General features: G+C 47.7%; 1 protein-coding gene across 2 annotated transcripts in view; it reads left to right on the plus strand.

The window, feature by feature from the left end:
• The window catches only part of LOC138569869 (ATP-binding cassette sub-family B member 5-like), a 1230756-nt gene that overhangs the window by 438148 nt on the left and 766839 nt on the right, over positions 1-25769 (plus strand). For both annotated transcript variants that reach the window (XM_069648261.1, XM_069648260.1), the window contains one exon: positions 1785-1935. In XM_069648261.1, coding sequence (XP_069504362.1) covers positions 1785-1935 — 151 coding nt within the window. The remainder of the gene's footprint in view (positions 1-1784; positions 1936-25769) is intronic.

Raw genomic sequence — 25769 nt, forward strand, 5'->3', positions numbered from 1 at the left:
AGCACATTTTGCAGGATCAGGCAGGAGCTCCTCCACAAGCAGCCCTACTCCATGGCTGCCTAGCCGCGCCCTCCTCTTATGAATATGTACGTTATTACCCATATCCCTAATTTCATTCTCCACTGGTCACCAACTCTCACATTTGGAACATGTTCAGATCAGCCAGAAACACATCTTATATAGCCATTACAGTTCCCTGAGTCGCAGGTGGATTCATTTTATATCTCCAAAATCGCCTGGAAATTACATAAATAATTTTATGAAAATGAAAGAAATCCACCTCATGGTTGCTGAGAAAAAAGCCTCTATCATAATAGTCCTTTTAAATTAATTGTGAATCTTCATGTGGGACAAATGGCATCCTCCTGCTTTCCGGGTCAGCCTGTACCCAAAGTTTTTTTTTTTTATCAGTCTCTTTGTGTTGGAAGCTTGCTCTTTGAAGTTGCTGTCCCCATTTTCACACATATTGGTCATGCTCCAGTCAAGGGGAACTTCTCCTGTAGTCAATGCTTTCAGAGCCAGCAGGTTGGAGAACACTGAATTGCAATACTTTAGCTGGACACTTTATTGCAGTTGGTTATTAGATGGCAGATGTAAAATCCAGACGGGGAGTTGGAGGTTTCCTTGTGAAGTTTCCCACAGCCAGCAAAAGGGTTTGTCTTGGGATGACATTTTTCATTGAAAACAAAGTGGCTTTTCAAATGTCACTGGTGTTTTGTATGTGAATCATAATATACATTGCTTTTTCTCAACCTGCACATCATGTCTTTTCCCTGACATTTTCCTGTGAGCAATGATACATTTTCGCATGTAAACTGCTTTATTTGCACACACCTGTACAAGCCGCTTTTTTATCACTGTTTAAAAATCCTGTTTACCATGTGAAATGGATCTTTGATTCCTCCTTCTTTTGTGAATTAAAATGTTGCTTTTCCTTTAGTAATGACAGGTATGCCCCTTTTCCACATGGCTCTTCAATTTTACTTGAAAAAAAAAACAAAGACCCAGCCGTTTTTTGTTTCAGTGTTTAAAATCCTGCTGTTCATGTGAAAGGGACTTCTGTTTGGGGTCTTTTAATGCATCCCACAATTCGGCAGCGGGAGAGTGGGTTCATTTGGAATATCTAATGGGACCGTGTGAGTGGTGTGGGGAATGAGGGATGCCTACCTTTGTTGCGAGCTTTTCTAAGTGGTGATTGTTGTATTTTGTAGTCTTGGAAAACACAATCATTTTTCTTTTATAGAAACATTTACATATATGTGCATTGCAATATCTGGCCTATTGTGTCTGGTAGAAATAACACTTTCCCTAAGGGGCGAAATTCATAACAGTGAGGTCATCTAAAATAACAATAACATGTTTTATATGAAACACGCCCAACCAAGAATGAATGTACTGTAATAGTACATGGTCCTTCAAGCCAACTCCATGATACACCTTTTCAAGAATGTTCCAAGTATGAAATGCTTTGTTTGCTCCACTGAGTTTCCAACTTTTGGCCTACAGTTAAACAAATATTTTTTACGACTAATGTATTGATTTGCTTTGTCAACTTTATTTTATCGTTTTGTTGTGCAAGGGCTAAAATTTGCTTTTCCATCGTTTTGTATCCTAATTATAGATTTTTTTATATTCATCCCGGCTTTTTGTGAGATTTCGTAGTTTTGTAATGTAAATAAGTCTGCATACGGTAGAGCATTTACGCTGAGGTTATATACTTGCTCATGTTTGGTGTGTTAGACATGTCTAATGATTTAATAATCATATCTCATATTTTTTTCCAGTTTCGATATGCAGATGGACTCGACATCATGTTCATGATAATTGGCACATTTGGTGCTGTGGTACATGGAACCGGTCTTACTGCGATGCTACTCATTTTTGGAGAAATGAGTGATAGTTTAGTCTGCTTTAATTCAACACACAGCAATTCATGTAAGAGAAAATAATTGTGTTCTGCTTTTCCATATTGTTTTATTCCAACATGTACACCATGTGCTCCATTTTTTTCAAACCTGTACACCATGTGCAAAAGAGGTGAAAGAAAAAAAAATGGAATCCATCTGATTTTATCAGTGTCTTAACCCCCCTGTGCAAAGGTTTCACATTTGGTTTATTTGACAATGTAATAAGCAGAAGAGTTGGCCTTTAACTAAACCCAAAGTTAGGGAACATTCAGATTAATTAATATTTTATTCATGGGTCAATGAAAGTTTAAATTCAGTAATATGTAAAGGACCACCTAACCCTGGGATGTTCTGATGCTGGCTACTGTAAATAAACAGTTTGTTGAGAAGCACAACATTAAAACCATGATGGTGTTGGGAGGTTGCTTATTGTGAGGAGAACTCTGCTGAAAAAGAGATAGAATAACCTACTTTAATCATGCTCCCACTGCTGTTTACTTCAAATATTTTTAGAGTCTAGCTAAGAGGCACCAATGTCACTATCTCATCAGCATTGGCCAAGCGCAAGGTGGTGACAAATGCAGGTGGTAATAGCGGATGCAAGATAAGCATTACATAATTTAAAAAAGGACATTCTCAAAGTAGTAATAATTAACTAGAAATGTCTAAAGACAAAATAAATAAATAATAGTCTGAATACTATAGTAAAATGTGCCCAATCAACATAGATGATATTTCAATTGAAGCCATAGAAGAAAGGATTATTGTAGTTGCCATTTTAAGTCCAGGTGTGGTAGAAACGTCTGGCAAATAGGTAAGTGTAGTTTAAGTATAAGTGAAAATCTTCAGTGGGCCAATGCTCAGAGATTGAACCGTGATGGAAAGAAAGGGAATAAACTGTCCAGCAGCAGAGATTTATCCTGCAGGCTGTCATTTGAGGGTTTCATTATACCAGTTACAGTGATATGTAATTGACATGCATTCCATTTATTGATTTTCTGAAAGTCGATGCAAGAAAACAAATTAATCTAAAGTAATTCATAAAACAGGCAACAGAGTGCAAGATAACCCCACAAGTTCATGACACACACATTTATAATGATCTAGAGTCTACATCAGTATAGAAGAAGCATGCATCTCGCAAAATTCTGGACGATGAGACCAAACACCCCCTGGGGTGATCACCAGTAACAACTTTTCTTTTTTGGGGGGATTACAACCATGTCCAATTAGAAAGCATTAGAAAGCATCCGAAAAAAGTCCACATGTCCTTGGGCCTAGCAGAGTGTACAGTGACCTCACAGTAGGCTTTTTTGGTCCCTGCAGTATGCCTTTAAACCAGACCTGCATATTTGGGTAGGAAGGCATACATCCAGACCTAGCCATGCAAAGGCTGGGTAAGCACGATGACTTGCCCTACAAACCTCCTGCTTCCCTTACTAACATCTCTGTTAAATGCCAACTGCCCGATTATTGGGCACATGCTTTTCCAGCATGGGGTCTGGCATGGATTCACATCCTCATGAATATTCCCCGTCGTCAGGCTGGGAATCCTCAGTAGAAGAAAAACACTGTTTCACTTACACTGTATTTCTTCTCTAAACCAATCACTGTCCTCTGGGTCATACTGCCCCCAACCAATGACCGTCCTCTCCCTAAACTCCACCCCCTAGTCACCATCTGTTGGTGAAGATCAAGCTTCATCGAGGATCTTCATCAGAAGGCCCAGGCTTGGGCCTACTTCGCGCCTTGTTCATCATGACCGAGGAGAAGAGATGCCTCTTTAAACTTTGCGTAAAATGTGGACTAAGAAATGTTTTAGTGGCGGATTGACACCACACATTTCTTCACTGCCTGCATCTGGACAATGATGAGGAGGGATGAAAGGTCTGCTGTGGCTTTCCAAAGAAAACCAATAAAGACTGCTACAGCAGGTTGGCGGCAAGGTTAAAGTCCGGTAGGCCCCTGACTCAGCCTCTGGGCATGGAGAGGCTCCCCCCAGGGCCAGCTGGCCCCGCGATCGATATCCCTCAGATAAGAGGTTGAGGCCTGTGAGTGTCCAAAAGAACGCAAGGCCTCAGACCTCGGATCCCACTGGGTTTGCTGCTATCGCGGGTCCTAGCCCGGGAAGGGCGAGATCGCCATCACCAACAACATCCATGGTGAGCCTGCCACCAAGAGTATTGCACTCCAAGACAAAGTCCTTGACCACTTCGAAACTACGCATATGGTAAATGGAGAAGATGGCGATGGAAAAGTCCAAGGTGGGCCCTTCTCTACCTCCCACTGCCACCTCATTCAGCCAAAACAACAACTGCACCATCGGCGGCCACCTCGACGACATCGTCGGCACCGTGGACAACCTCATCAACGACCATTACTTCATCGAAGGGAGGGCAGACTGCTAAAACAGTGCCCTCAGTCACACCGGTGGCTGCTCCACGGGTGTCATTACCGGCATGGCAGGAGGTTACTGCTGGGGTTATGGCAAAGCCATCCGGAAAAGGGGCTGAAGTCTTTCCCCCTCGGAAGACTCAGGAAAGTAGAATGAGCAGAACCCTGACTCCCCGTTAGAGGACGGCAGAAGTGGGAGCTGAACCAGGTGTGCCGGGACATATTTATACTAGCTCTGATGAGGGGTGACGACCTGCCCAAGGGCTACTATTCAGACCATGAAGGCGGTCAGGGAGGTGCTTCGCCTCAGGGTGAACACTACCGACCGGTCCAGAAGAGGAATTCCAGCCCGAAGCCTCCACCGCCCATTCCGACTGCACCTCAGCCCAGGGATGCTTTGTTGGACATTCTGACCACACTGCACACAGTGATAACAGAAATTCAGCAGAGACTACCTCCCACACTGGGCCCTGCTCCGCATGCAAGTCCTCCAAGACCACGCACACGCAAGTCAAAGGACCCTGCTGGTCCAGGGCGCCAGCCAACACCACTTCCACCTCTGACTCAGGATTTTACCCCTGCAACGGACACAGGCACAGATACAGTAGCTACGGCAAAGGACACCAACGAGGCCGACAACTTCGTCCCAGCGGACGGGGAACCACCCGGCATGGACAACCTGCACAGGGCCTCTCCTCCAGACAACGTTGTCTCCTTCCATTTGATGATATCCAGGGCCTGCAAGCTCTTTCAACTTGTACCTGAGGAGATGAGAAAGGAGGGTTTCCTTTATCAAAGGCACAAGTCCAGGCAGAGGACCGTCATGTCTGTCCCTTTGCTGGACGATATCTATGAGGAAGGCCTAGCAGTGTTGAAGAACCCAAGCACTGCACCGCCCAAGTGAGACAGGCTCGAGAAAAAGTACAGCATATCGGACTCGGCCCCCAAGTGCCTGAGGTCCCAGCCTTCATCTTACTCTGTGGTCTCAGCCGCAGCCAGGAAACGCTCTGCAAATCGATCATCCTCATCCACGGAACCCCCTGGACCATTTTGACTGGGAGTGTTGCTACAAGCTGGGCCCAATTCTTGACTTCCTACCTGATGACAAGAAGGCGGAAGCTCTTGAGCTGTTCCAGGAGGGGGAGGTGGCCTCGGACCATGCCATCGCAGTGGCGGTGGACATCGCTGACACCGCATTCCATTAGATGGGAAACAGAGTGTCTCTTTGTCGGCAGGGATGGCTGATAGCCACCAACTTCAGGTCGGACGTTCTGTCAAAGTTGTTGAACATGCCATTTGACGGGGAGAACCTGGCTGGCAAGGCGGTGGACTAGTCTCTTCAGCTCATCAAGACTGACACAGATATGACACGTTCGCTGGGTACCCTGCAGCAATGTCGGTGGTTGTCCTTTCGTTCCTCAAAGGAAAACCTGGCAGGTCTTCCAAGGGCTACACCACCCCTTATCGGCAGCCTTCCCGTTCCACGACGCAGGAAGCGTACAGAGGCCACTTGCAGTCATACAGCCTTGGCGTCGGGCCCTCACTTGTGCACCCCAGTGGGAGGCCGGCTGACGAGGTTTGCCAGCGCATGGAAGACCAACACCACCAACCATAGTCGCTCTTGGACAGGGGCACACCATGGAGTTCCAGCGCAGGTGTCCCCATATCCCCCTGGTAGCACGACAAGAACCACATGCGACACAGCTACTGCATGCTAAAAAAGGGGGTGATAGAACCTGTTCCCCAGCACCTCCGGGGCTCTGGGGTGTACTTCAGATACTTTCTGGTTTGAAAGAAGACAGGAGGGTGGTGGCCGATCCTAAACCTACGACGCCTCAACAAGTACTTGAAGTCCCAAAAGTTAAGGATTGTTATGTTGCAGCACATGCTCGGCCAGCTGGAAGAAGGGGACTTCCTGGTGTCTCTGGACTTGGAGGACGCATACAACCACGTCCCAATCCATCGGAAAAACTGCAAGTTCCTGCGGTTCGTGGTACAGGGGCAGCACTATCAGTTCAAGGCTCTCCCCTTCGGCCTGAAATCATCCCTGAGGGGCTTCATGAAGTAACTGGCTCCGGTAGTGGCACATGTTCGTCTCAAGGGCATCCACGTCTACCCTTACCTGGATGATTGGCTGATCCGATCCCACTCCCATGCTCTGGCGAGCCGGCACATGGCAAGGACCGTATCTGGGATTCTCCATAAATTATTCAAAGTCCTGCTTGGAGCCATTGCAGAACGCACTGTTTCTGAGGGCTTGACTCAACACGGTGGCTTGCCTGGTGACCCCCTCGGAAGAGAATGTGGTAGCCGTCCTAGGGAAGGTGCAGCGCCTATTGTTGGTGCAGTCGGCTACGGTGCGAGCTGTCAAGTGTAACGCTCACCTGATTCTCGCAGAGGCGCCGGTCTTGACTGGGCGACTACCGTATCTTCAAAGGTGATGTGTAACACACGGTTGGCTCTTTGGGCTGGACCTCTGTGCACTGTATGCCTGACTCGAAGAGTAAGATGTCTGCAGATAGAAAATATGAGATTAATGAACTGGGGTTATTGGGTGTCCCTCTCTCCTTCCTTTTCTCTTCTCCGATAGGCCCCCAAAGGTTAACGCTCTCACCTTAGGTAAGTGAATGCCGAGCTCTCCATCTGCCTCGGGGCAGGGTGCCGTAACCAGTTTCTTCACTGGATAGGGTGCGCAGGCCTCTTGACTTCAGAGGACTGCTGTCCGTCGTTTACTGCACGAACGGTGAGTTCCGAGTATTTCAAATGTCTTTTAAAGTCTTTTGTAATGATGTCTCTTATTTTGCAGGGTTCCGGCGATGGCGGATGACGGGCTGAAGTGAGTTGAGGATGGACCCGTATGAGGAATAGAAGCGCCTGGAAGCGCGTAAGTAAGCGCTTGTTGCTTGCTTCACGACGCGCAATAACTGTCCTTTTATTTTGCAGGTACCAGTTCGAAGCTGCTGAAGGATGCCGGAATACCCACTGGGTTCGGCGTGGATGGAGTAATGGCACGTGAGTATTAAAGTTACCCAATGTCTTTAAACGCACCTTCTTTGTCTTTCAGATGCGGGATGCAGCGCCGAAGGCCTCCGGAGCGTGCGAAGAGTTGGTAAGCTTTTGTCTTTCAGATGCCGGAATGCAGTGCGAAGACCTCCGGAGCACGCGAAGAGTAGGTAAGCCTTTGTCTTTCAGATGCCGGAATGCAGCGCGAGGCGTTGGCGACAGCCGATGGACCAGGTAAGAGATGCGCTGTCACTGAAGACCGTAGTGCTAACCTGTTCTTTCTTGTCTTTATAGATGTTGCTGAAGACTGGATTCAGGATGGTAAGCCTTTTTCCCTTAGGCCCAGGATCAGATGCAGAAGACACGATGAGCGTTCTGCTGCAGAGATGCAGAATAACGCAAAGCAAGATTCATCCATCGGGTGTGGTTTAAATAGCCTCCTGTAGTGCTTAGGTGTCTTCTTCCACAGCCTCGCCTAGGTAGGAAAAGAGTTCCTGCTTTCCAGAAGAGTTCCAGTGTTCTGAACCTAGGGAGTGGCTCCTGCCCCACCCAACAGGAAAAGTAGTCCCAAACAGAAGAGGATCAGAGGCTCACACTGGCAGGTCAGTAAGCAGCATGGTCTGCTGCAGGTAAGTCCACCCAAGCATTATGAGCCCGGCGCTTCCAGCGCTGGGACTGGGCATATTTATGAGCCTGGTGCCACTGGCGCCAGGACAGGGTCCAAAAGGTCCCAATTGGGACTGATTGGCACTCGGAACCTGGGTTATGGGTCTGCTTCCAAGGGAGTTGGGTAAGTCCTGACCTTTTGGAAGCAGAGATCATGACAGCACCCCCCATCAAGGCCCCTCCCAAACCGGGCTTCCCCGGGGGTTTGGGCTTGTCAGGAAATGTTCGATGAAATCTTTTGATTAGACGAGGAGCATGGACATATTCTGCAGGTTCCCAGGATCTTTCTTGGGGGCCGTAGCCTTTCCAGTCAATTAGGTAAAATAGCTTAGATTTGGAGATCTTGGAGTCCAGGATGCTTTTGACTTCAAACTCGAGTTCTCCGTCAACTAGGATAGGTTTTGGAGATTTAGTTAGTCGGGTTTGAGTTTGCACGGGTTTTAAAAGAGAGACGTGGAAGACCGGATGTATCTTCATGTGAGGGGGCAAGTCCAACTTGACCGCTACTGGGTTTACTATGGTAGTGATGGAATAGGGACCAAGGTATCTTGGGTTGAATGTGCGTGGTCCTTTTAGAGGTAGATATTTGGTGGATAACCAGACTTGATCTCCTACTTGATATTGGGGGGCTTCCTTCCGATGTTGATCTGCTCCTTTCTTGTATTGTTCCTTAGCCCTTTGAAGGTGAGAAACGGCTTCCTTAAAAGCTTGGGTGATTGTGGAATGCAGGTATTTTACTGCTGGTGTTCCAAGATCTTGGGGTGGATCCAACTCTGAGGTTCGAGGGTGACAGCCGTATAAAAGAAAAAACGGGGTCTTCCCAGTTCCTGAGTGGACAGAGTTGTTGTAGGCATATTCGGATATCCAAAGGATATCTTTTTCAGTTTGTTGCAGCATGCAGCGTAAATACTGTTCCAGAGTTTGATTGGTCCTCTCGGTTTGTCCGTCGGTTTGAGGGTGGTGACTGGTCGATAATCTCACATCAATTTGAGCCGACCGGCAACAACTTCGCCAAAAATGAGAAATAAATTGACTACCTCGATCCGAAATTAGAACTGAAGGAAAACCGTGCAGTCGGACGATGTTTTCGAGAAATTCTCGGGCCAGAGTTGTTGCGGTTGGCAAGCCTTTGAGTGGAATGAAATGCGCCATCTTGGAGAATAAGTCCACGATTACCAGGATCGTATTGCATCCGGAGCATGGAGGTAGATCGGTGATGAAGTCCATAGAAAGCGTATGCCAAGGGCGAGGTGGGATGTCAATAGGGCGTAAGAGGCCGGCTGGTTTTTCCTTTTGACTCTTGTTTTGGGCGCATACTCCACAGGACATTATAAAGTCTCTGACATCTTTTTTCCAAGACGGCCACCAGAAGTAGCGCTTAATCTTTTCTGAGGTTTTGGCCATACCGGGATGTCCTTCCATTAGAGAATCGTGATAACAGGAGATTACCTTTTTCTGTAAATCTGTGCTGGGCAGGTATAATCGTTCTTGGAAATACAATAAGTTGTCCTTCACTGCAAAGTCCTTTCCCTGCAGATGCCAATTCTGTATTTCTGCTGGAGTTACAAGTTGCCTGGCTTTATCCTTAATTTCCTCTATGGATTGTGTGGTTATTACACCCAGAATTCTTTGTTCGGGAATCATAGGTACAGGTTTAGGGTTGGTCAAGTGTTCTTCCACTCCCATCCGAGAAAGGGCATCAGCTTTACCGTTTTTTGTACCAGGTCGATAGGTAATTATGAAGTCAAACTCGGCAAAGAATAGTGCCCAACTGAGTTGTCTAGAGGATTGGGCTTTTGCGGTTTTCAAATATTGCAGGTTTCGGTGATCCGTAATCACAGTAACAGTGTGTCGGGCCCCCAGAAGATAATGCCGCCAAGCCTTAAAGGCAGACTTGATGGCCAGAAGTTCCTTATCAGTAATAGTGTAATTGATCTCTGGAGGCGAGAATTTGCGGGACCAGAATGCCACGGGATGTAACTGATTGGTTACTGGGTCCTTCTGTGATAGAACTGCCCCCATGGCAAGGCTCGAAGCATCAGTTTCAACGATGTAGGGGAGTTCGGGGCGAGGATGTTTTAGAATTGGTGCAGAGATAAATTTAGTCTTCAAATTCTGGAAAGCTTGTTCCGCCTCGGTAGACCATTCAAAACGTTTGTTTTTCTTTAACAAGGTGGTGATGGGCTGGACAATTGAGAGAATTCGGGGATAAACCTGCGATAAAAGTTAGCGAAGCCTAACATGCTTTGAACGCCTTTTACGGAGGATGGTGATGGCCATTTGAGAATTGCATCGACCTTCCTTGAATCCATACGCACTCCGCTAGGTGATAATATGAATCCCAAGAATTCAACTTCAGTCACATTGAAAACACATTTTTCCAACTTAGCGAAAAGTTTGCGTTGACGCAACCTCTCGAGGACCATTTTCACGTGTTTCCGATGTTCAGATTCCGATGAAGAATAAACGAGGATGTCGTCAATGTAAACGACAACACATACATCTATGAGCTCTCTGGGGACATCGTTCATAAAATATTGAAAGGCGGCCGGAGCATTGCAAAGTCCGAAGGGCATGACCTGATATTCAAATAGCCCATACTTGGTGCGGAAGGCCGTCTTCCATTCATCGCCCTCTTTTACTCGTACCAAGTGGTAGGCTCCTCTAAGATCCAGCTTTGTATATATGCATGCTCTTCTGACTTGGTCCAGGAGTTCAGGGATTAAAGGTAACGGATATCTATTCGTAACGGTGATCTGGTTCAGGGCGCGGTAATCTATACAAGTTCTAAGGTCCCCTTCTTTTTTTGGAACGAAGAACAAAGCTGAAGAAGCAGGGGACTTGGAAGGACGACTAAACCCATTCGCTAGGTATTGATCCAGGTATTGTCGGAGGTGAAGGTTCTCAGGCTCGGTGAGGGCATAAATTCTACTACAAGGAGGAGTAGATCCAGGTATCAGGTCTATCTGGCAGTCATAAGACCTATGGGGAAGTAGAGCGTTAGCCTGATCCTTCCGCAAAACATCTTGGAATTCTAGGTATTTGGGAGGTAACTGGGGAGTCTCCGAAGAAATTGCTACCAGTGCAACACCAGGTGGAGGGTGACAAGTAGAGACACATTCTGGGAACTGAACCGTTCTTGCTCGCCAATCGATCCGAGGATTGTGTTTCTCTAACCAAGGTATCCCTAGAATAATCTGGAATTGAGGGGCCTTGATCACATCGAACACGATCTTCTCATGGTGTCCATCTTGACTTACTAGCGTCACTTCTTAAGTGGTATGCGTTACTGGTCCGGAGGCTATCTCCGTACCATCCACCGTAGTAATGACGTCCTTTACAGCCTTGGGACAAAAAGTTAGATTCATCCTCAAAACCATTTCATGATCCACATAATTGCTGATGGCACCGCTGTCGACGTAAGCTTCAATCGCATGTAATCGATCCGGATGATCAGGGCTAATGAGGACCATAGGTATCACGAAATGCGAGTTCACGGAACTGGTTTTAACGCTCGGCAAGAGGACCTCTATTCTTGTCGGGCGAGGTCGTTTCCCTGCTCAGCGTTTGTGACCTTGGTAACTGCAGCTCCTACTGCCTTCTTGGCTGGTTTCACCGGACAGTCTCGAAGAAAGTGCCCTGAATTTCCGCAATAGAGGCATAATTGCAACTGTTTTCTCCTTTCCCGCTCCTTTTGTGTTAGTGGTCCTTTCAGGCCCCCTATTTGCATGGGTTCCCCGCAGTCTACTCCTTTGGAAGGAGTTGGTGGTTTGGAAAATACTCGAGCATCAAACCTGGAACGATCGGCCTTCCAGTTCTGCAGTCTGTGATCTATTTGAACGACTAAGTCTATATAGTCCGAACAGTCTTGCGGGGGATTCACTAGTTGGGCTAAAACGTCTTTGAGCTCTCCACGAAGACCTATGTAAAACAGCGTAATCCTTTTGTCCTCAGGCCATTGAGTTTCCACTATCAGTCTGTTGAAAGACGCAATATAAGCCAAAAGGTCTTGATTACCCTGTCGCAACGAAAGAAGCTCATTGTCCAAGGCCTGCCCCTGTGAATGTCTTGCGAACAGTTTTTCCATACTGAGCTGAAAGGCTTGAAAATCATAGAGAACCGGATCATCTTGATTAACTAGAGGGATCGACCAGTCTGCCGCATTGCCACTAAGGTACGAAAGCACGAAAGCTACTTTAGCTTGATCAGTTGGAAAGGCTGCTGGCCGGCATAAAAAATGCAACCGGCACTGATTGATAAATACTGTAAACCTCTTTGGGTCACCAGAAAATCGTTCGGGCGGAGCCAGAGGTACATTCCCAGGTAGGTTGATCTGCACTGAATTCATAGAGGATGTTGAAGGAAGATTTGCCCCTGATGCGGGCAATGGGGTCTGTCCGGCTTGTGACTGTAGCAATTGTCTAGCGAGATCGTCTGTTCGCTCCTTGGAAATAATTAGTTCCCTTCTTAGAGCGTTCGTTCCTGACGGGCTGCATGCACTTCTGCTCTTAGTTCCCCAAGTAACCGGGCTAGCTGGTCGGTATCCGAGGTTTCCATAGTGCCTGGGTGAGAGTTTTGCGGTAGGCTTTGCGTTCTGCAACGCTCACCTGATTCTCGCAGAGGCGCCGGTCTTGACTGGGCGACTACCGTATCTTCAAAGGTGATGTGTAACACACGGTTGGCTCTTTGGGCTGGACCTCTGTGCACTGTATGCCTGACTCGAAGAGTAAGATGTCTGCAGATAGAAAATATGAGATTAATGAACTGGGGTTATTGGGTGTCCCTCTCTCCTTCCTTTTCTCTTCTCCGATAGGCCCCCAAAGGTTAACGCTCTCACCTTAGGTAAGTGAACGCCAAGCTCTCCATCTGCCTCGGGGCAGGGTGCCGTAACCAGTTTCTTCACTGGATAGGGTGTGCAGGCCTCTTGACTTCAGAGGACTGCTGTCCGTCGTTTACTGCACGAACGGTGAGTTCCGAGTATTTCAAATGTCTTTTAAAGTCTTTTGTAATGATGTCTCTTATTTTGCAGGGTTCCGGCGATGGCGGTTGACGGGCTGAAGTGAGTTGAGGATGGACCCGTATGAGGAATAGAAGCGCCTGGAAGCGCGTAAGTAAGCGCTTGTTGCTTGCTTCACGACGCGCAATAACTGTCCTTTTATTTTGCAGGTACCAGTTCGAAGCTGCTGAAGGATGCCGGAATACCCACTGGGTTCGGCGTGGATGGAGTAATGGCACGTGGGTATTAAAGTTACCCAATGTCTTTAAACGCACCTTTTGTCTTTCAGATGCGGGATGCAGCGCCGAAGGCCTCCGGAGCGTGCGAAGAGTTGGTAAGCTTTTGTCTTTCAGATGCCGGAATGCAGTGCGAAGACCTCCGGAGCACGCGAAGAGTAGGTAAGCCTTTGTCTTTCAGATGCCGGAATGCAGCGCGAGGCGTTGGCGACAGCCGATGGAACAGGTAAGAGATGCGCTGTCACTGAAGACCGTAGTGCTAACCTGTTCTTTCTTGTCTTTATAGATGTTGCTGAAGACTGGATTCGGGATGGTAAGCCTTTTTCCCTTAGGCCCAGGATCAGATGCAGAAGACACGATGAGCGTTCTGCTGCAGAGATGCAGAATAACGCAAAGCAAGATTCATCCATCGGGTGTGGTTTAAATAGCCTCCTGTAGTGCTTAGGTGTCTTCTTCCACAGCCTCGCCTAGGTAGGAAAAGAGTTCCTGCTTTCCAGAAGAGTTCCAGTGTTCTGAACCTAGGGAGTGGCTCCTGCCCCCCCCAACAAGAAAAGTAGTCCCAAACAGAAGAGGATCAGAGGCTCACACTGGCAGGTCAGTAAGCAGCATGGTCTGCTGCAGGTAAGTCCACCCAAGCATTATGAGCCCGGCGCTTCCAGCGCTGGGACTGGGCATATTTATGAGCCTGGTGCCACTGGCGCCAGGACAGGGTCCAAAAGGTCCCAATTGGGACTGATTGGCACTCGGAACCTGGGTTATGGGTCTGCTTCCAAGGGAGTTGGGTAAGTCCTGACCTTTTGGAAGCAGAGATCATGACATCAAGTCGCATTTGGGCATCATGTCCTCCTGCATCAACCTCATCTGCCTTTGCAGACTTCAGATGAGGCCTTTCCAGAAGTTTCTGGATGCAAGAAGGCTGCAAGTGTTGGGAACCTGGACGGACAAGATCACCTTCAACGAGAAGTTCTGACAAACAAAACAGTGGTGGGACGTACACTATCACCTGATGCGAGGAGCCTCATTCCAAGTCCCACCTTATCAGGAGACGGTCAACACGGATGCCTCCCTGGAAGGTTGGGGAGCTCATACCGGACAGTTGCATGCCAGAGGCCTCTTGCTGCCAGAAGAAAAGACTCTTCACATCAACATCCTGGAGCTTCGGGCTGTCTTCTGGGCCCTCAAGTCTTTTCTGCCATCGATGAGGGGAAAGGTGGTGAGGATCTTCACGGACAATACCACCACCATGCTCTACATCCAGAAGCAGGGCAGGACGTGCTCTCTGGCCCTCTCCAGAGAGGCCCAGGATCTGTGGCACTGGGCAATTTGTCAGGACATGTTGCTCGTCCCCTTCCACCTGGCAGGCATCAAGAACACCATTGCAGACTCGCTCAGCAGGGATCTACATTCTTGCCACGAGTGGGAGCTTCACAAGCACCAGGTGGATCATCTATTCCATGATTGGGGTCAACCCCAGATCAATCTCTTCGCAACGGCTGCAAATTCCAAGTATCAGAAGTTCGCCAGCAGGTTCCCACAGCCCAGCAGCATGGGGGATGCATTCTCGTTCCCTTGGGAGGGACTGTTCCTATATGCTTTTTCTCCGTTACCACTCCTGCTACGAGTAATCCGCACACTCAGTGTCACTGCAAGATGATACTCGTTGCTCCGGTGTGACTGCAGCAAGGGGCTCATCACGAGTTTGGTGGTAACCCTTAAATGTGGCGGTAACGCTATTACTGCTGCATATAAAGGTCCGCCAAATCACAGGCTTGGCGGATTTACCCCAAGCTATCAGCTGGGGGGAAATCCGCCGCAATTTTGCCAATTTTCGTCGCTATTAGTGCCGGCGGTAATAGTGCCAAACATTCCCCATTGGGCCTAATGGGGTATGGGAAATTCCCAAATGGGCCCAATGGGGAATGGTGACTTACTGTTCTGCCAAACCCGTGATCCAGCGCTAATAGCGCCAGGGGTTTGGCGGTAGGGCTAATAGCCCCTGCGGCAATACCGCCGGGGTTAGCGCCCAACTCGTGATGAGGCCCGAAATCTGGTATCCAGACCTGCTAACTCTGTCAGCGGCTCCGTCCATCAAGATGCCATGACTGCCGGACCTTCTGTCCAGAGAGGGAGGACAGATTCTGCACCACGACCCAGCGTCGTTAAACCTCAGGGCTTGGTTCATGCAGCCCTAGAGTTAGGACATTATGTGGTTTACTTGCGGAGTGTAAGGACGTCCTCGCCAAGTCCAGGGCCTCGTCAAGGTTGACTTGCTACGGTCATAAGTGGAAGCGTTTCTCTGTGTGTTGCCAGGTTCAGAAGATCACCCCTCTGCGTGTCACAGCCCTGCAGCTACCTGCTTTCCTTGGCCAAGCCTGGGCTGGCTCATGCCTCTATTAAGTTGCACCTGGCAGCCATAAACCACTAGACTGGGGCGCTGGGTAACCTTCTATGTGGTGACACAGGCTTGTCAAAGAGTTCCTCAAAGGGCTCTTTGGAACTTTTTTGCCAGTGAATGCTCCTGCCCCGGACTGGGAGCTGAATGTGTTTTGACTAAATTTAGGGGCGGTGCCTTTAGAGCCGATGCATCAGACCCCACTCAAGTTCTTATCGTGGAAGAAGGCATACCTTGTGGCGATCGCTTTTGGCCATGCAGGTTTAGGACATCCATGCACGGTCATGCAAACAGCCCTATCTGTCCTTCCATGCTTCAAGGGTGGTACTGCGTATGCACCCAACCTTTATGCCGAAGGTGCCGTCGGAGTTCCACCTCAACAAGCCTTTGGTGTGAACTGTCTTCTTCCGGAATCCGTTGTCACTGGACATTGCTCATGCCTTGAATGTTTACGTAACACGCACAAAGAGCTTTCGGAAGACTTCTCAGCTGTTTGTCAATTTTGGCCGTGTGACTCACGGAAAGGCCTTGTCGAAGGCTTCCATCTCCTGGTGGCTCTACGGCTGCATCATGCACTGTCATCGGCTGGCTAACAGACCTCTTTCAAGCCGGCCGGGAGCCCATTTCATCAGAGCCATCGAGCCAACTTTAGCGTTTCTCTCCAGTGTGCCCCTGCTCAACATCTGCAGGGCTGCTATGTGGGGGTCTATGCACACCTTCACAAGGTTCTACTGCGTCGACAGGGATTCTAGGGAGCAGTCCTGAGTTTGCCAAGTGGTGCTATGCAACCTGTTCATTGAGGCGAGTGTTATTGCTTCTTTTTGAGCCTTGCCACCTGCCGTGGTTGTGTATATGTACTGCTGAGTAATTGTTATTCATGAGCATGGGAATCCATGCCAGACCCCATGCTGGAGAACGTTAAAGTTACTTACCTGTAACAGCATGGGTCTGGCATGGATTCACATGTGAACCCTCCCTCTTTTCCCTCTGTGACTCTTCTTGGTGAATACTGCCACTTTACGTGCTTATTAAATCTGAAGATGGCCACCAGGTGTGGGGCTAAGGGAGAGGACTGTCATTGGTTGGGGGCAGTATGGCCCAGAGGACAGTGATTGGTTTAGAGTAGAAATACAGTTTTAAAGGGAAAGTGAAACAGTTTTTAATATTCATGAGCACGTGAATCCATGCCAGAACCATGCTGGAGAACAATAGTAACAGGTAAGTAACTTAACCCTTATAGATATCCCAGCAATTTTGATAGCAGTCACGAATACATCTTTCTAAAACTAGCACACCATCGGGACAGGTCCATACATGGTGAAAGTAGACTAGTTCTGGGCAGCCGCATCTTCCACACTTGCTTGGCCTTGGAAGAGAATGTGAGCATGAGTGAGGGGATGAAATATGCTTGATGAATAAACTTAGTGCATCTGATTAAGGTGTTAGTTAAGAGGACCAAGTATGCCTGCTGACATATATATGCTCTTGGCATTGTTGTCCCCAGAGCATTCTCCCATTTGTCTGTAGGTGCAGAGGTAGCATAAGTGTAGGTCAATGATCAGCCTTACAGCTTTGTGTGCTTCGATCAGGACACTAAGGGACTGGTAGGGATGTGTGTGGCTCTCTGAGAAAAGAAGAGAAGAGTTATTATGATCATTATTGTTATTACACAGTATGCAATAGTGACCCTGTAGTTATGGTTAAGTTGCTCAAACAATAGGAAGAACAGTTTTTGGGTGGCTTATATCGTTGGCACTGTTCGATGAATCGGCAAGAAACCTTGCAGAAAAAGTATGCAGCCAACTCTGAATTATTTTGCAAAGTTTGGTCTTATTTCAAGGCTGGGAGGTTATAGGGGGGTCCCAAAACTTTTGAAGTCTGGGTAGACATGAATTGAAAGAAATGTTGCTTGCGGCTGCAGCCCAAACCACTAGCTGGATTTTCACCAAACCTGCGCGAGGAGCGGCAGCCTGTTTCTGAACGCGTGCGTTTGCAAATTTGGTGATAAACCATCCAGTAGATCTTTTAAAAATAATGCAAAAGTAGGTCTAAAAAATGTGGTATCTCCGTCCGGTCTGCGGCCTGACCTCCTGAGTTGGGGTCCGCAAACATCTCAGGCCCAATCGGGAAGCAATGTGAGGTTAGTGGACATCATATGTGGCCGCTGATTGGTAAATTAAAAATATGAAGTGTGTCATAAACTTTGAGGTGCCATGTTGGATCCTCGAGCCGTGTCCAGCGTCCGCGGACAGCACGGCCAGAAATCCCTTTGGAAAATACATTTGGGGATATTTTGAGGATGAAAGAGTGTCTAGGGAGGTTGGGGGACAGAATAAACTGAAAAATGGAAGGGCTCATTTTGTGGTAAAATTGCTGTTGGGTAGTCATTGAGTTCACAGTCCTTTTTACTGTCCACGGCCAATACGGAGATGTCTGTGAGTCAGCAGAAATCTGTTGCTCATAATGGTCTTATGTGATATGTTGCAAAAATGTTTACTTTGAATTTTATAGTTATGTAATAAAACTACTGAGTCTGACTAATATGAATGTGTAGTAGAAATAATATTCTGATGCTTGTTAATCTGCTTAGAATTACATGCTTTGCATATGGTCCGGCATTCAGTGGTAACCACTGAGTATTGCATCTTGTCTTTCGAGGACCGAAAGGGGACGTCGTCATAGGCATGTCTGTAATACTATCCCTATCGTGACGTGTGTAGTTCCCAAAATGCCTCACGCGCCGAGGTCCCTCAGATTGTTTTTTTCTGCCCAGATAACTGGTCGCCCTATAGCGTAGCTCTTACTAGAGACATTGTTTATCTTTATCGAATTGTCGGTTTATTCCCCGTTAAGTCACTTCGCCCAATAAGAACATCTTCGACGAAGACTAATGGAAAAATCGGCTATGGCTGTGGATTTTGGCGCTTAAGATCCGGCGGCCGAATTTTCCACGTGGTCGTGCCTTCTGGCCGACCTATACAGTAGGGAGAGTGGGGTCAGGGTGGCCATATTGTCGGTATGTCTTTCCTCCTTTCCCCTCTTTTGCATGTTGGTCTGGTCATCCTTCCCTTTGGCTATGAAAAGGACTCCTTTTAGATTTAGATTTAGATTGTAGGGTCGGGTATCCTTGGAAGGACAAACACAGGACGTGTAACTCCTATCTCCCCCTAGAGCACGACGAGAAGCGGTGTGCAGCATGCAAACTCCTTCTTCCTAAGACCCTTAAGAAGCACTGTGTAAAGCGGTGGGCTGCGTACGGTATGTCACGAAAGGAACCCCCTTACCCCACCGCCACACCCGCTGAAAGTGATGGGGGTACTTCGGATGACAAAACGTCTGTTTCCGATGTTATAGACCTGGAGGCGGACGCTTCGAGGTCCGCCACGCCCGTCCCTGACCCTTCAAGGCTCGACTCTGGTCTTGCTACAGAGACAACACCCGGCGACAGGGGCGTACAAGCGCATCGCACTAAGCAAACAAACCCTACACCGATTTTGACGTCTTCGTCGAAAAAGGCAAAAGCGCCAACAGGGCCGCCGAAAACTTTGCCGGTTCCCTCAGATCGTTCAGATCCAAAGCCTTCCCCGCATCCGCAACAGCGTTTTGCGACTGGGCAATTTAAATCAGCTAAGGGCGCTACTCCAAAACCTACACGCGTTGAAGCGCGGGAGCCCGGTGCTTTGACGGTCTCTAAGGCCTCAGTAGGCCCGAAAACTACGGCTAGGCCTCTACCCGAAAAACCGACCGCTAGGCCCTGTAGCGCCGCGGAAGGTACTACACCTGCTGATAAATCATCGGAGCCTTTGTCTCACGACGATTCGGCGACTATCGAAAGCAGCATCTGAAGAATTACTGCAGTGGTGGGCCTCACTCCGGTTCAGCACAAGGTTATGGTTATGGGACAAGCTGCGAAACAAATTTCACCGGGTTGGGTTCCCAATTCTGATGACGCTTACGAGGATAGTCAAGAGCCTCTCTCCGACACCCTGAGAGACTCCTTTCGACGCTGCAGTGCGGGAAACGTCATTACTACTCACGTAGGCCTGTTTGGGTCCTTTAAATGGACTACTGAAAAATTTGAAGGGTGTATGGATCGGCTAGAGCGGATTATCAGTTCTTCTGATCATCCTCCCCCGAAAAGGGCTCGGGTAGACCCTAACCTCCAAATTCAGGAAGATCAGTCTCATGTTTTCCAACAGGAAGACGTGGTCCAGATGGAAACATATAGAGACATCTATAATGAAGAAGAAGAAGCTTCTTTTCTGCAAAACTATGAGGAGGATCAACAGGATACTACGGACAACTGGGAGGAAACCCAGCAGGAAGGTCAGGACCCATGGACACAGCAAGATCAGGACTCTGATGTTTTGTGCCTAGACTCTCCTCCGTCCACCCCGGCTCGACAGGCTTCTCCTGTAGATGACCAAATGGCATTCAACTCCATGTTGAAAGCAGCAGAATACTTTAAAATTGCCACTCAAGAGGCGGTACCTGAGCAGGATTTTGTGGAGGATATCATTAAGGAAAAACCTCCGGCGAGTCAATCCATCCCCCTCCTTAACTCTGTTAAGAGACGGGTAGCTCCCTCATTCGTGTCACCTGCTCAAACACGGCCAGTGAACCCGGGAGTCGAAAAATGATTTCGACCTTCTCCTTCCGACCCTCTACATCAAAGGGCACGCCATTCCAGATTCACTGGTAGTGACTACCACTCGAAAGAGGGCAGGGGTACCCCTTGGCATGGGAGAATCACCACCGGACAAGGAGTCTAAGCGGCTGTATGCCCTGGGCAAACGTGTCACGTCAGCAGCTGCATACACTATACGGGTTGATAATAATACTACTCTGTTAGCAAGCTATGCTGATGCCCAATGTAATTTGCTCCAGGAAGGCCTCCAAGAGGTTCCCGAAACTGGCAAATCAAAGCTTCTCCCCATTGTAACGGAGGGAAGACTAGCTAACCAGAATGTGGTGAAGAACACCCTGGACACTGCGGAAACTGCGTGCAGATCTCTTGCTCAAGAGACCCTACTGAAAAGACACGCTTGGCTGCATACATCAGGATTTAAACCTGAGACTCATTAATAAACCCATTGAGGAGACTAAACTCTTCGGGAAAGCAGTGGATGAGGCTTTGGAAACAGCCAAGAAGGAGCATGAGACTCTAAAAGTCTCTGCAACAAATTACACAGAAACCCTCTTCCCAGAGCGGTAATAACTCTTGACGGTCCATTTGAGGGCAAGCCCGTGCTGGTCAAAACAACTATGGCACAGGTAATTTCAACACAAATCAAACATCTGGAAGCCCCACTTACTACCTTTCAAGGGGTCAGAAACGCGGCAAGGGTAGAGGCAGAGGCCCCAATCCCAGAGGAGCCACAGCCTCTGGTCCGAAATGACCACCAAGTCCAGGTCCCCTCCCATGCCACCTTGGTTGGGGCAATTAACATCTTTCCTCAGGGCATGGGAGGGGATAATTTCCGACCAGTGGGTCTTAAAGACGGTCGCCCGCGGTTACTGCGTGGAATTCGCCCGACCTCCACAGTTCAGACCGCTATGCTCACGGCGCCTTTTACCTGACTATCTGGAGATCCTGATCCAAGAGGTGGAAGCACTGCTGGGAAAGGACGCCATAGAAGCCGTCCCTATTCTCCAGGTAAACAAGGGTATTTATTCAGTGTACTTCCTTGTACCCAAAAAGGATCTTACAATGCGCCCTGCTCTAGACCTGCGCCCAGCGAAAAAGTTTATAAAACCCCAGAAGTTTTGCATGGTAACACTGCAGGAGGTGATACCATTGTTGAAACAAGGGGACTTTGTGGCAACATTGGACATGAAAGATGCATACTTTCATATTTCAATGTTGCCAGCAGACAGGAAATATCTAAGGTTCATGATCCAGGACAGGCATTACCAATTCAAGGTACTCCCCTTCGGCATCGCCCCCGCGCCAAGGGTGTTTACCGAAGTCCAGGCAGTGGCAGCTGCACACCTGCGCAGACTATCAGTCCCAATTTACCCTTACCTCGACGACTGGCTCCTCACGGGGGACTTGTTTGACGCTTGTTTTTTGAACACCCAAAAAACAGTAGATCTCATCTTCAGCCTGGGTTTCTCAATCAACGAAAAGAAATCCAGTTTAGTCCCCAACCAAGTAAAACTATTTCTGGGGGCTCTAATTCGGACGGAAGACGGTCTCGTCTTCCCCTCCAGCGAGAGGGTTCAGAACATGCTTTCTCAGATCTCTCAAAATGTAGCCAGTCGGGAGGTGACGGTACGCAAAGCCATGCGTTTGCTAGGGGTGATGGCGTCATGCATATACTTGGTTCCCCACGCGTGGCTGTGCATGCATCCCATGCAAGAGTGGCTCAACAGCCAGTGGATTCAGGCCAGCGGACAATGGGAAGATTTGTTAGTTGTCTCGCCAGCCCTCATTCTCTCTCTGTAGTGGTGGTCAAGAGAAAACCTCTTGAAGGGGAAGACCTTCACCACCCCTGCAGTGGAAGCCACTCTCACGACAGACGCATCTCTCACGGGGTGGGGGGCTCAACTGCTATAGCAGACAGCGCACGGAGTGTGATCCCCTCAAGTAGCGTTCAAACATATAAACTTACTGGAGCTATTAGCGGTGTTCAAAGCATTGAAAGCCTTTCAGGTACAACTGCAAGGGAAGACAATGCTGATCCTAACGGACAGCACTACAGCAATGTATTACCTGAACAAACAGGGGGGCACTCACTCTCCAGGGCTATCCAAGCTGTCCCAAAACATTTGGATATGGGCTCTCAAACACGTTTTTTGTCCCAACATGTTCCAGGGGAACTCAATCTTCTGGCAGACGTACTCAGCAGAGATTTTCCTCTGCAGAAGAATATGAATGGCGACTGCACGAAGACATTGTGTCCAACGTCTTTGCAGAATGGGGTTTTCCAGAGATTGACCTGTTCGCTACTCAGGAGAACGCCCAATGCCAAGACTACGCCTCCAGGTACCCCCAGAACCAATCCAAGGGGAACGGTCTCTGAATAACTTGCTCGGGGAAATATGTCTACGCTTTTTCCCCCCGACTCCCCTTCTCAACAAGATAGTGCACAAGATGCACCAGGAACCAGTTACCATGATACTGGTGGCCCCCGTGTGGGCCCGCCAACCCTGGTTCACTCACCTTATGGAAATATCCCTCTCCCCACCATTTAAGCTACCTTGCCCGTACAACATGTTGTCTCAGGACAGGGGGGAGACCCTACACCCATGCCCACAAACTCTGAATTTAGCAGCCTGGCTCCTGAGATCATAGAGTTTGGACACCTGCAACTCCCTCAGAGGTGCATGGACATACTCAGGGAAGCGAGAAAACCTAATACACGTTATTGCTATGCCAGCAAATGGAAATGTTTTGTCATCTGGTGGAATTCCAAGGGCGTCAATCCCATTGATTGCTCACCCTCACACATTGTGCTGTATCTAACCCACCTGTTGGACACTGGGTTAGTCTTCAATTTCCTAAATGTTCATCTGGCAGCCTGCATCACATCACAACAGAAGGTATCGTGGTGGAAAATACAGGTGATTAAATCCTTTATGGAAGGGGTTAAGAGGATTTATCCTCCCATCTCTCACCCAGCCCCTGGATGGGATCTGAATGTGGTTTTGACCAGGCTCATGGGAGCTCCCTTTGAGCCTATGCATAAAGCAAGTCTGAAGGACCTGACTTATAAGACAGCCTGCCTAGTGGCTATCACTTCTATCAGAAGGGTTAGTGAACTACAGTCTCTTTCTGTTCTAGACCCTTTTGTTACAGTCCACAAAGATAAGGTAGCTCTGTGCACACATCCCAGGTTTGCGCCTAAATTCATCTCGAAGTTCCATGTGAACCAATCAATCGAACCACTCACTTTCTTGCAGAACCCTACTAACATGGCCGAAAGAAGCCTTCACACACTAGACTTGCGCAGGGCAGTCATGTTTTACCTGGAAAGAACTAAACCACTAAGGAAGACTAAACAATTCTTTGTTTCATTTGCAGCTGGTAGAGAAGGGGATCCTGTCTCTAAATCAGCTATCTCAAGGTGGATTGTCAAATGCATCACACTATGTTACACTCTTGCTAAGAGAGAACTGCCCTTCAAGCCTAGAGCACACTCTACTCAAGGCACTGGGGCATCCATAGCATTCATTGCAAATGTTCCTCTTGAGTCCATTTGCAAAGCGGCAACCTGGAGCTCTGTACACACCTTTACAAAACACTATTGCCTCGACACTCATTCTAGGTCTGATTCTCAGGTGGGACAAGCAGTACTAAGACATATTTTCTCTGCTGTTCCTTCTCACAACCCACCTCCAACTCCGGGTACTGCTCACTAGTCTATGCACAGCATGTGATTCTAAGCAGATTAACAAGCATCCGAGACATGCATTACTTCCCGTAATAGTATTTCTGATGATTGTATCTGCTAAGATTCACATGCGCCCTCCCTATCTCCCAGCTCGGGGTGGAAGGAGCATAGACATCCTACTACTTTCTCTCTTCATGCACTCACTCACTATAGCCTCGGGCTCCCTCATGGCAGAAAAAATACAATCGGAGGGACCTCGGCACGTGAGTGATTTTGGGTACTACACACGTCGCGATAGGGATAGTGGTACAGACACGCCTATGCCGACGTCCCCTTTCGGTCCCCGAAAGACAAGATGCAATACTCTGCGGTTACCACTGGATGTCGGACCATATGCAAAGCATGTGAATCTAAGCAGATACAATCATCAGAAATGCTTTTACGCTAAGTAATGCATGTCATACATATTTTTGTGGCCATAGAAGTGGCTGGATTCTTCATGACATGGCTATGCCCCCAACAATCTGGACACTGGCCAAGGCCACAGCAATATGTTTACTTTGAACAATATGGCTGTGGCCATTGTGAAAACAATATGTTTACTTTGTATTGAATGTGTGGAACAATGTGGTTACTGGCTGTGGTCACTGTAGTATGTTTATTTACTTTGAATAGTTGCCACTAAAGTGTGAGGGGTCAGAAATGTGAGACAGACACAAAGGTAATGCTTTCACAAGGTTTGCCGTTTTATTAAATTAAAAGGGTGGGATAAACGTCTATCTTCTTTCCCTATCCTAAGTCCCTGCCTAGCAAACTAACTAAAGAAAGATGACTTTGTGTCCAAAAATCTCTGACCCTCACATTAATCCATACAACAAAATAACACAAGGAACACTTGGCTGTTTTCAATAAAAAAATGTCCAAGTTAAAAGCTTTGAAAAGTACTCCTTGTGACCTGGGCTGAAATACCTTCCCTTGAATCAATACATGAATACCTTTGGAGAAGTTATTTTTCAATAAAGTTCTATCCAGTTCAACATACACAATCTTTTCCTTCAGAGGCGACCTTCCGCTTGTTAAAGTAAATGTCTCTTTCATTAAAAATGTAATATACTTTAGTAAACAATATGTATGTGGGAAGTTGCAACATACTGTGAGTCCAATGCAATAATGGTCAGAGTAGTGTGTTAAGCAACACAGTTGCTACCTAAAATAATGATAAAGTAACCTTTAAAATATGTCTCTAATGCCAGTAAAGTAACAATGTGTCAGTACCCATTATAAACAAAAATGCTAAAAGGATAATGTAAAAGTAACTCACCCTCCAATGGGTATATGTCATAGGTAAAAGTATGGTTTATCTACAAAGCAAACAGATTCCAAATTTGAGCTCTAGTCAACGTGTTAATTCAATCCATGGCGGCCCAGTGGCCAAGAAAGGAAGAAAAGTAAATAAGCTCTACCTGATGCAGTTAGCTCCAAAGTTGTGCTAGGGTCAAATCCCCATCTACAAGTCGAGGTTCAGTGTATTAGCAATGGCACTGTGTGGCAAACTCAGTGTAAAGTGGCGATAATGAAGTGAAAGTGAGGCTGCGCGCGTGACATCACGTGCACGTTTTGCAAGTGACGTCACGCGTGCACGCACCGCACTGACGTCATTAGGCGTCATCTGGTGCGGCCCGGATTTATCATCTTAGTGATAAATATATGTTTATTATTTTGTATTGTTGTATTATGCAACTGTTCTAAATAATGGTGACTTAGTGTATCATGATTAGATGCATGGTTATTCCATAGAAGTACAAATACATTATTGGCATCCTTCGTCTCATCACAATG

This window comes from Ambystoma mexicanum, chromosome 2q (assembly GCF_040938575.1).
Source record: "Ambystoma mexicanum isolate Mex_15411 chromosome 2q, UKY_AmexF1_1, whole genome shotgun sequence".
Classification (NCBI taxonomy): Eukaryota; Metazoa; Chordata; class Amphibia; order Caudata; family Ambystomatidae; genus Ambystoma; species Ambystoma mexicanum.